The sequence below is a fragment of the Mercenaria mercenaria genome, chromosome 6, assembly GCF_021730395.1.
Source record: "Mercenaria mercenaria strain notata chromosome 6, MADL_Memer_1, whole genome shotgun sequence".
Lineage (NCBI taxonomy): Eukaryota > Metazoa > Mollusca > Bivalvia > Venerida > Veneridae > Mercenaria > Mercenaria mercenaria.
Genome location: NC_069366.1, coordinates 15,490,208 through 15,502,215, shown reverse-complemented (window position 1 = coordinate 15,502,215; position 12,008 = coordinate 15,490,208). Strand labels below are relative to the sequence as shown.

At 35.9% G+C, this 12,008-nt stretch overlaps 1 protein-coding gene across 1 annotated transcript; it reads left to right on the top strand.

Moving 5' to 3' along the window:
- Positions 1–2,593: 2,593 nt before the first annotated feature.
- On the top strand, positions 2,594–6,956 carry LOC128557616 (uncharacterized). The gene is made up of 3 exons (XM_053545218.1): positions 2,594–2,669; positions 3,691–4,026; positions 4,418–6,956. Exons 2-3 carry the CDS (start codon positions 3,719–3,721, stop codon positions 5,721–5,723), a joined length of 1,614 nt encoding a protein of 537 aa, XP_053401193.1. The 5' UTR covers positions 2,594–2,669; positions 3,691–3,718; the 3' UTR covers positions 5,724–6,956.
- Positions 6,957–12,008: the final 5,052 nt, after the last annotated feature.

Sequence of the window (12,008 nt, the reverse complement as noted above, 5' to 3'; positions counted from 1 at the left end):
CTCTACTCTTAAAAGTCGGCATTTCTCTCCAGGTCGGGACTTGTAAGAAATTCGAGTTTTGGGGTGATTTTGGCAACCCGTATTTTTTGCTTGCATTTCTTGCTAGGATGGTCCTAGAAGACCAAGCACTCTCCCACTTTCAAGTATAAGTACAGAAACGACCAGAAACGCTACCTTTAAAAATCGGCATTTCTCTCCAGGTCGGCACATGTAAGAAATTCGAGTTTTGGGGTGATTTCGGCCACCCGTACTTTTTGCTTGCATTTTATGCTAGGATGGTCCTAGAAGACCAAGCACTCACCCACTTTCAGGTATAAGTACAGAAACGGCCAGAAACGCTACCCTTAAAAATCGGCATGTGTCTCCAAGTCGGCGGGATCTGTAAGAAATTCGAGTTTTGGGGTGAATTTGGCAACCCGTAATGTTTGCTTTCATTTCATGCTAGGATGGTCCTAGAAGACCAAGCACTCGCCCACTTTCAAGTATAAGTACAGAAACGGCCAAAAACGCTACTCTTAAAAATCGGCATTTATCTCCAGGTCGGGACTTGTAAGAAATTCGAGTTTTGGGGTGATTTTGGCAATCCATATGTTTTGCTTGCATTTCATGCTAGGATGGTCCTAGAAGACCAAGCACTCACCCACTTTCAAGTATAAGTACAGTAACGGCCAGAAACGCTACCCTTAATAATCGGCATTTCTCTCCAGGTCTGGACCTGTAATAAATTCGAGTTTTGGTGTGATTTTGGTAACCCGTAATTCTTTGCTTGCATTTCATGCTAGGATGGTCTTAGAAGACCAAGCACTCACCCACTTTCAAGTATAAGTACAGAAACGGCCAGAAACGCTACCCTTAAAAATCGGCATTTCTCTCGGTATTTCTTCTACATAGACGTTGATATCTTACCATCAACATACACGTTTTGATAGCATCCACTTAGATAACATGACATCAATGCATGTGCTTTGTCTGTGACTTCAAAATGGTGTTCGTGTCGGTGTAACAGTGTTAAGTCGTTAATCGTGTCGAAAACTGCTGACAAATCGAGTAGCGAGAGGGCTGTTACCGAAGTTCTGTCGGAAGATGTAAAGATGTAATTCTGTACCACATACATTTGACGAGATTTATTTCATGTTTGAATTAAACATATAAAGATAGTGAAAATCTTAAGCTGCGGCTAAGGCAAGTAAAAAAAGAAACCCTGCAAGCATATGCTGAAGGTGCAAATATGAGGCTGTTCCGTCTTAATTTACTATACCAAGTTACAGTTATAATCACGGCTTAATTATGAACTAAATTTCTCATAATTCTCTGCGATATTTTCTCTTTGAATACTGTCGACGGACTGACAAAACTGGTCGGTCGTTGATATTTAGTAATCGGATCCATCCGCCAGGTATACACATTGTAACAATAACTATATGTAGTACAAACTGCCGGCATGTCACCTGGCCAAACAGCCAATCAAAGATTAGAAGACGATGTGTGTCACTGCAAACGGCCGATGAAACCTAAACTTACAATAGCCAGAAACATTATGCAAGGTACTGAAAATATAGGCCACAGAACGGTTGTTGGCTGACTTCACAAATCAGCTGTAGCACTGTGTACTGGTGGCTTCGTCTGTCTGATCTACACACCAGTGCCACGCTGAGAGTCCTGCGTCGATGGTTTCCCACGCAGCTCAATGTTCCTCGTAATTTTCACCGTTTGCCAACGTTTGGGTTCTATAGAAATACCACAGAGTATGGATATGTTGGGTTAATTCCCCTAAAGTATCACTAGAAGTTCGAAATAGCTCAGTCTTGTAGTCAATGTAACCTTTTCAGCGCACCTCTACTTCCAGTATTAATAGTCGGGAAACTACTGCTGCACCCCAATATTTTATGGTTTGCATTCGGCGATGCCAAGAGTCTTCTCAGTGGCGTGCAAGAAGATCCCACAAAACTGCATTATGTTAGATTATTTACAGTTTCGCTTGGTAGCCTATATGGGTTACTCTTCCAGAAGACTGTTGGTAGCTTTAGTGGGAGGATAGTGCAAGTTATAGTAGACGCTCCAATATCAGAATTTTTCCTGGTTCTTTATCGTGCTAAGTGTAAAGTACCCATACACGGGACTCTTTCCCCAATGTAAGTAACTTTATTTATAGGAGCAGGGGGCTTGAACTCATGCCCCGTGACAAAACTAAAAGCGCATGTGTGTATTTATATGGCTATATGACGTCTTTTGTATACGGATAACCCATGGACATTTATGTAGATCACTCTTTACCAACATTTTCAGGTACAGCTTTACCTATAAATAGATAAATCTGGATCTTGCCATGTACATTGGAGATAATAAAGAATTTGCATTTAACAGATTTAAACTGGACAAAGCCTTCACATACTTCAAACAATCTTCCTATTTCAATAACCTTTCAGACACGTAAGCGTGACAAAAAACCAAACTTCATGACACCATTATCTTTATTAATATGATGATTATTGTTATTATTCAGCTGAAAAAAAAGAGAAATAGAAACTGGACAAGGTAAATAATGATAAACGGCCATGTTTACTTCAGAATTAAACTGATAATGATGCAGATATGAGCATTAATAAATGTTATCTTTATGTTAAGGATAACATTAATTATGTGATATTCAGTAATGCTCCAAGGTACATGTAAGTAAAATTTAATAAATTAAATTCTAATGTAGTGTAATTGTGATTCTTACTGTTATTATTTTGAATATTATTGTTGAAGATAACTGGGCCTCGTTTATCTGTTTGAACAGACCGATCTAACACATGAAGAAACAATTAACAGATCTATTTTTCATTAACGTCTTAATATTTCAATATTATATGGATAATTATTTCGACGAAACCTTGTCAGAAATGCATTTCTGTTATTGAGATATATTGCCTTGAAGTGTCAAAGTAGTCTTCCTTGGTATTTTTTTTAAACACTGGTTAATTGCACTACCTAGAGCATTTCTAGTGTAAAATAGTTTGCCCAAACATCATTTTTCAAAAATAGGAATTAAGTCATACGTACGGTCCGTAAACCCAGAGAATAAGGCAAATGTTTAAGAACTTTTTCTTTGTTAAGACAGTTTATTACGTCCTTATTTTATGGGGTGAATCATTGTCGGGCAATAGATATATGCATTGTAAACCAGTTCTTGGTCACTTTATATAATGCATTTTCTTAACTTTATTCAAAATTATGTTCTTGTAGAACGAATCTGTTATAGATTTACCAGCTGTAAAAGGGGCTAAAACAGTAAAGAATATTATGAGAAAAACTTTCTTTGCACCTTTATCACATTTTTAACTGTTCGTGGAGTTTCCTAGATCAGTGTGATCGCTTCATTTTGACCTTTGATTAACAAATGAGGAATCCAAGATGCACATAATTATTATTATCGTACGTAATCCTATATTATTAAAGCAGAAAAAAAACTTACATGTGATAAAATGAATATTACATTTGTGCATTCCACATTGCATTTATTAAACTCGTTGAATAAAATTGATAAAATTCTCGACAGAGCTTCGCATTTTATTATTTTATTCAACCTGTTTAATAAATTCAATATGAAAAGCCACTCATGTAATATCCTCTATTTAAGTGTAAATATTCAAATAAAATTATAAATTTGCTGTGTTCGCCTATTTCTAAAAATTCGTGTTTTGACAGTTTTTTGAAAAAAGAAACAATAAGACTTATGATGGAAAAAGTTGACGACAAGGACTACGCCGCTAGGCAGGGGATGGAAAAACAATTATCGGAGGACTGGCAGCAAGGGAGGTACTTAGCTACTTGCATGGAAGAAATGTTTGACCGGAGTCTCTGGACTGATGTCAAGTTTCATTGTAAAGATCACGAGGAAGATGAAACAATTCAAGCGCATAAAATTGTCCTAGCGGCACGGAGCCCTGTGTTCCAGGCGATGTTTTATGGACCATGCGCTGATGGGAAAGACGAATTTGAACTGAAAGACACAGAAAAAGACATATTTCTTTTATTACTGAGGTAAGAACTATAGAAGTAGCTGTAACATCGTCCTCTCTAGATTCGTTATCTTTTACTTTATTTTAAAAAAGTTACATTTTAACTTCTTTGATATTCTTATTCCTTAATATTTGTAAATGGTATTTTATTGTATGTTTTGTACTTTTCTGGTAAACGCCACATCCTTTTTAGGCTTTATGTCATTTAGCTAAGTTATAAATCTTACCTGATCTCGCCATGGTATTTTAAACGAATATAAAGTATTCTTATTAAAATGGGTATAAGATTAATCTTAGCTCCAGCGTCTAAATATGTGTAAGAGCACGCAAACTTTTTGTTTTGTTTTGCAGACCATCATTTATTGTACCATGACTAACATGACTAAGAGCTAAATGTTTTTTGAATTTAACAGGTACATTTACAGCGACACTGTAACATTGCGTGAGGAAAATGCGTTTGCACTTTTAGAAATGGCTCATTTTTACCAAGTTTCAAGCCTTGTAAACTTCTGCGCTGACTACTTGGCCACCGTTATTACACCACATAATGTTTGCGAAACTTTAACATTTGCAATGTTTTACAAACTTACAAGTTTAAAAGACGCATGTTGTTCTATTATTGACAATCATGCAGATCAAGTTCTACAGTCAGAGGGATTCATGAATTTATCGGACGCATGTCTCCTGTACATTCTGAAAGGTGACACTCTCTATGCCAAAGAGGAAGACATTCTAGAAACGACAGAGAAATGGTCAAAAAATAAAGCCAAAGGAAATGGGATGGAAGAAAATGGCACAAACATTCGTAAATTGCTCGGTGACTCGTTTTACTACTTGAGATTACCAACAATGACTTCTAAAGCGTTGCTTGAATATACCAGTAGGAAAGGTTATTTTTCTATCGAAGAATACGCAGATATTTTGGCTTTTGCCAACAAAGTCCCTGATAAATACGTTTCCACCAATTCTTGCGTAGCACGGGTACCTGAGAAAGAAACGGTTCTAGTTAATCCCCAAGACAGGGGGCTTAGTGAATTGAAGGGCATTAGCATTTCATTTGAGATTTCCGTATCAAGGAATGTGTTGTTTTTAGGTCTTGTCCTGGGTGAAATCAATCCTTGCTTGAAAAACACCAAACCAATCTACACTCAGGAAGGTCGGGAAAGTCACCTTTCAGGACACTATGTTGGAGAAGTTCGCTATTACGAAACATTTCATGCAGAGTTTGATTACGAGTCTTACGTAAATAAAGCGATAAAAATTACAACACTCCATAGGCCAAGCTATATAAATTACTACATTACAGAGTTGAAAAAATTGGATGTGTTTGCGCTTCCAGAAAGCCTCCGTCTTGATCTATCAGGCAGTATCAGCATTAATGGCCTTGACAGTAGGCAGACGTTTGAGTTACAGCAGTTACAACTTGAAGGCGGAGAAGTAAGTCTTAACCAGCCGATATTGCTTGAAAAGATAAAATCCCCATATATCGTTAATTTCAACCTTCGTTATAGTGGTAATAGTGACTTAAAGATGAAGGCAAGATGCTGTAAAAGCGACGAAAGTTTCTCAAGCGAAACTGGAAGCATTCTAGTACGTAGTCTATACGGATGTTTTGCAGGAATCAAAAGGATCAGGTTTATGAACTATTCTAACCGTGAAAGACTGGACACGGATCCAAAAGCATGTGTCTGTGACTATAAAGACTCCTGTCGATGTTAGATACCTCAATCAAACCCCGAGTGTGCTGCCGTTTTACTAGGATATGCTTCCAAAAAGATCGTCTACAAATGTTTCTATGCAGTCGGTTGTCTGGATATGGGTCTTATAGGAAAATGGATGCTGGTAATATGAACAAATACTCGATTCGTTTCGCTTACATGCTGTCGTACAATTGGTTTATACAAATTGTGCCAGTTTGAACTTACGTATCAGTCTAAACATTATGAAATCATTCGCATCTGCGCTAATTTTTTTTTTTTATTTTAAGATGGAGTATAGCGTTATAAGATAGTTAAAAAAAATAATCAAATTTTTGTATCTTTAGGATTATATTTGAATATAAGATAAATCTCTATAAATTTGGAAAGACATTTGCGAACAGATAAAACGGAACTGATTATATTCCTTAGGGCTGCACAAAGAGGTAAATAAAAAGAAAAAAAATGTCTTATTTCTTTTCATTTTTACTAACGTTTGGAGCTAAATTCTCGCTAGCATGGTTTGTAGTATTTGAAGAGACTAAGCCACACATTTTTTGCGAAAAATAATTTCTCTCAAAAATCCATAATAAAGTGAATACATGTACATGTACTCTTATTGACATAAGAGTTTTGCAAGATATTCTTAAAAATAAGTAAAATTGTTGTGCAGACGGCAGTAAACCGTTGCAACGCTTTTGAAATATTACAGAAAATTTACGTTCTTCTTATATTTTTATCAATATCTAACTTTTATTTTCACTCATTTTATCATTTTTCAGTGTCATATATACATTATATGCCAAACTTGGTGGAAATGAACATGTGGAAAAATTTCACCCAAACGGTGGGCGAGTAGCTTCAACCTTTATCTCTGTGTAGTTATAAACTCTGTGACCAGTTTTTATCTGTATAATGGTTTCAAAATCGTTCTAAAAATGTATACGTTTTATATACTTTTTAAATACATGTGTAATAATAAAGTTATCGAATGAAATATTATGAAGCGTTATATGTCACATAATTGTACACTATAAAAAGAGATCTTTTCGATGTATTTCATTTGTTTCTTCTTTAACTTGTATATTTTTATGCCCGCTCGCCCCACCTTCGAGGAAGGAGGGGTATATTATTTTGCTGATGCCATCTTGACATGATTTTGATTTTTAGATAAACTGGATACATGTATTTATCAAGCTATGCTGACAGATTTTTAAGATTTCATGCATAATAAAGATTCTTCGATAAAATGACATTGTTTTATTTTTCAATAAAAATATAACTTTTTTTACCGCATTGGGCTATTTTATTAGCAGCTAATTCGTGTCCAGGGAAATAGAGCAGTAAATATAAACTCATTGAATCAAGTCCGGGTTTAAAGAACAGTTGGGGAAAAACTCAAAAACTCATAATAAAATATGCATTGACGAGCATAAGTTTGCTCATAGATACATCAAACTGCACGAAAAGCATTCTCGTTTATTTCCTTTTTTTTTTTTTTTTTTTTTCTTTTTTGGATGTGTTCCCCAATTCCCCGAATTGCAGGAGGGAGACTACGGCTCCATCCCCTTCTCGTCATTTCACGGCTCTTGTTGTGAGTCCACTTCGAAAACGCTGCACTATCTTATCTTATTTTGATACTTTTAATCAAATAACAAGCTGTTGAAGTTTCGTTATTGCAATCGGTGGAACCTTGTGTTGTGATGTCATAAAGCGTGTTGTTGTGATAGTGAAACAAAGTTTCAAAAACTTATAGGGAGACGCTTGTTATCTTTACAAAACAGGAATGTTCATAAACATTTTCTAAGAATAGCGATAGAATATGTTTTCCATTGTATTAAAAATGCTAGAAGTATATAACTTTAACAAAGGTCCTTATTAACAAATCTGTATTACTATTGCGCTAACATTGTATGTATAAAGTTTGAATGTCTGTTTTGTTTTGTTCAAAACAACACAAATATATGTAGCATTGTCATTGATATAATATGCAATGATCTATGTTTCGTACACATTGAGATGAAGAGATTAATCTTTAATCATAACCAATGCTCATAGAGTCCAAATTATGTAAATTTATATTTCAATTATTTACTAAGATTTAAAAGTTCATAATTTTGTATATATGTTACCTTTCTGTGATGTTATATTATATTTTGTCATAGTTATGTAAATCACTCAAATGTGAAAATAAAGAGTATATATATAATACGTGATTGATGCTTATTTTTGTTTAGAATTTTCAGGCGAAAAGGAGGTTTTTTAACAAAGCATTCAGTGGCAATGGCCAGTTTCGTATTGTGGCTTCGTACGTTTTCTAAATAAAATAGGTATATGATTTTAAAGGCATTTATATATTCAACTAGTTATTTATGATGTTTACAGCACTAAAAAGTAATTGTTGTGTAAAATCTTACCTGAGCCTGAGGTAACGGAAGTCAGACGAAACGGAAAAGGTCATCTATCTATTTTGATTCAACTCCAACCTCCGCGCAGGAATATTGTCAAACAATCTACTGTACCGATAAGGGGAAGTAACACTGTGTTGGAGTTTGATTCAACTCAAGTTTACAAAAAAGTAAACGGTTATGAGACACTTTTCATACCGCCATTATTTTCGTCTGGTCACATTCTTTAAAAACTATACATACGTTTTATGTCAGTCATTTGCAGATAACACGGGACAGGCGCGCAAAGTATGCTTTTTTTGCCTTAAAGTTTAGCGTCCTAAAGTTAATGTCACACGATGAAGCGCATGCCGTTATAAAACTTTAATTTACAAATTGTCTAATCCCGGAGTAAAAATGCATAGATCTATAGCTTTGTCAAACGTGGTAATATTACAAAAATAGCCAATGTGAGGTCACAGGTTTGTATCATAAAATTGGTTCCAAATTCCACATCTTAGGATTCATTATCTATTTTAAAATATTTGATTTATTATCTACCCCGATGTCTAACGGTTTTCCGTCAACCGTCGATTACCTTATCCAACCGCTGTCGTATTATTTGCGTACAGAGGGTGTAAATGAACAAAGAATCTTGATCTGTTTTGTTTTAAAAAAAATAAACATCACAACCCACACCGCTAGTTAATTCGCTACGACTTTCATCTCCTCGGTAATTCGCATAAGGCGTAAACAAAATTGTTTGTTTCCGGTATCCCGACCTACCCTAAATTTTTGGCCCGACCCTAAATGTTTTTGGAGAAATTGTTTTTCAACTTTTTAACAAAAAGTTGCTAAACTGCATTTTTTATGCTTTAAACATGTTCAGTGTTGTCAGAAATTAACTTACTGATGCTCTAAAGGCATAACCCCACCCCCGCCCGCCCCCTATTTGTATTGATTTGTTGACACAAAAATAATTTCCGAAAAGTCTCACTTAATAAAAAAACAAATCAAAAAAAAAAAAAACAATTCCGACCTACCTACCCTAATTTTTTTGAGCACGTTACCGGAAACAAAGAATTTTTTTAAGGCCTAATCGGTTGTTCCAGATGTGACGTCATGCCGACCTGATCTATATGCATTTATACGTTAGCTCTACACATTTTTATGACATTTTCAAATTTACTGTCTCCTGTCCACTATTCATTTTCGGAAAATGCGTAGAAGGAAAAATTCGAGATTAGGATCACCACTCCTTTAAATCTAAGAGCTATAAGAATAAATTATGTTCATACTTCCTTGTTTACTTTAGATTAGATCCGAAGTGGACTGTGATTGATATTTCAAGGGGACCATCTCAACATAATCTAATAATATTGGGGGCCCATAATGGTGATAAGGCCTTGCTTATTGTGCCACTACTCTGCGTTTAGGGATATAGATATTATTTTTGTCTGTTCGTCCGTACGTCTGTTTCATATCGCCGAAAGTATTTGACCGACAGCCAGTACACTTTACGGAAATATTCTTCAACATTACAAATTGTGCAGCTGAAAAAGGTGACCAAGACCAGCTTAAGTGTGATCGCCCTGTGTCCGTCGTCGTCGTACGATGCAAATAATTTCGCTTTGAACACTCCAGAGATCACAATTCTGAAACTGGTAAAAAATAAGCAAATAGGTGTATAGATGGTTAGCAAAGTTTTTCTATGATTTTACAGTCATCTAGGTTTTAAATCCGAAATAAACCTTTTAACGTCAAATGACAAAGTTTCAAGCTTTACCAGGACGTGATTAAAATAAACATTATGACTCTGTTTTATACAAATAAGGTAAATGTTCACGCTAGATAATACAGTTTCAACATTGATGTAGATTTTATTAAGACAAACATTCTGACCAGGTCTTATATAGATGTAGCATCAACAAGAGCTCGTAGAACACGAAATGTCCCCCTTGATGCATTCAGTAATTGCACAAGGAACAGAAATTATTTGGTCACTGTACACGAAAGTTCTACTATTCTGGGACAATGTGACCTTGACCTTTGACCTACTGACCTCAAAATCAATAGGGGTCATCTGCTGGTCATGATCAACCTCCCTATTAAGTTTCTTGATCCTAAGCCCAAGCATTCTCAAGTTATTGTCCTGAAACGGTTTAACTGTTCTGTGTCACTCTGACCTTGACCTTTGACCTACTGACCTCAGAATCAATAGAGGTCATCTGCTGTCCTCCCTGTCATGTTTCGTGATCCTAGGCCCAAGCATTCTCAAGTTATTGTCCGGAAACAGTTTAACTGTTCCGGATTACTTTGACCTTAACCTTTGACCTACTGACCTCAAAATCAATAGGGGTCATTTGCTAGTCATGACCAACCTCCCTATCAATTTTCATGATCCTAGACCCAAGCATTCTTGAGTTATCATCCGGAAATCGTTTAACTGTTTCAGGTCGATGTGACCTTGACCTTTGACCTATTGACCTCAAAATCATTAGGGGTCATCTGCTGGTCATGACCAACCTCCCTATCAAGTTTCATGATCCTAGGCGCAAGTGTTCTTCAGTTATTATCCGGAAACCGTTTAATTGTTCCGGGTCACTGTGATCTTGACCTTTGACCTAATGGCTTCAAAATCAATAGGGGTTATCGGCTGGTCATGATCAACCTCTCTGTCAACTTTCATGATCCTAGGCCCAAGTGTTCTTGAGTTATTATCCGGAAACCGTTTAACTGTTCCTGGTCACTGTGACCTTGACCTTCGGCCGACTGATCTCAAAATCAATAGGGGTCATCTGCTGATCATGTCCAACCTCCTTATCAACTTTCATGATCCTAGGCTCAAGCGTTCTTGAGTTATTATCCGTAAACCAATTAGTCTACATACCGACAGACCGACCGACCGACATCTGCAAAACAATATACCCCTCCTTCTTCGAAGTGGGGCATAAAAATGGAATCTGTAGTATTAACAAGGTTTTTCTTTGATTTGACCTAGTCACTTAGTACGGCCGTGGCCGTAGCAACTACTGAGGCAACCGAGGCACTTGCCTCGGTCATCTTTCTGCCTCTTTTGCTTCAGTTGATTTTTCTGCCTCAGCTACCTCGGTAGTTCTTTTTTTTTTTCTTTTTTTTTCACCACGGCCATTATGTTAGGTCTCCGTCTTTCAGTTTGCCTCAGCTGTATGAATTGCCAGGCTTTCCGGTAGTGTCTAATCTCGGTTAGGTAAATATGTCTTCAATTTTCAGTTTTGAATAGGTTTGTTATTTAAAATATGGAATAGACGAAGCGTAAATACATGAAACGACGTTACAACTGTGTGATGTTTTTGAGATATTTCAGTATCATACCTCAGTTGACGCGCTCATTTCAAGTGGTAAATCTTTTGAAGATTACTAAAATTTATTTACTTACGTGTCTGAATCATGAAATGATATCAAAATATATCAACCTTACATCCATTTATTGTTATAAATTCAAAAGATATACCAAATATAATACTAAAATAAAGTTTTGTAGTCAAAAGTGCTACTCCTTAAGTTACATTTGTATCGATTTCTAAACACGCTAAATGAAACAATATCTACAGTACTGTGGAAAAATGATCTATGCCGCAAAGTATTTAGTTGCTTGGATCTCATTACCTGATAACTTGTGGGCATAAGTTGCAACTTGCCATTGCATTTGTAAAACAAAATGAGAATAAAAAAAGCACTTTATAACTCTGTTCGAAACAGACAGCAAGCACATACTGTAAATGAAATGATTTTATGGCAGTTTAACTTCGATGGAAATTATAGACTTAAACCACTCAAATTCAAAATTTAAACAAACAATAGAAAAACTAGTTGAGTCTAACTACACGTTTAACACTTACCATTGCTACATTACATACAATATATTGTTCAACACTGTA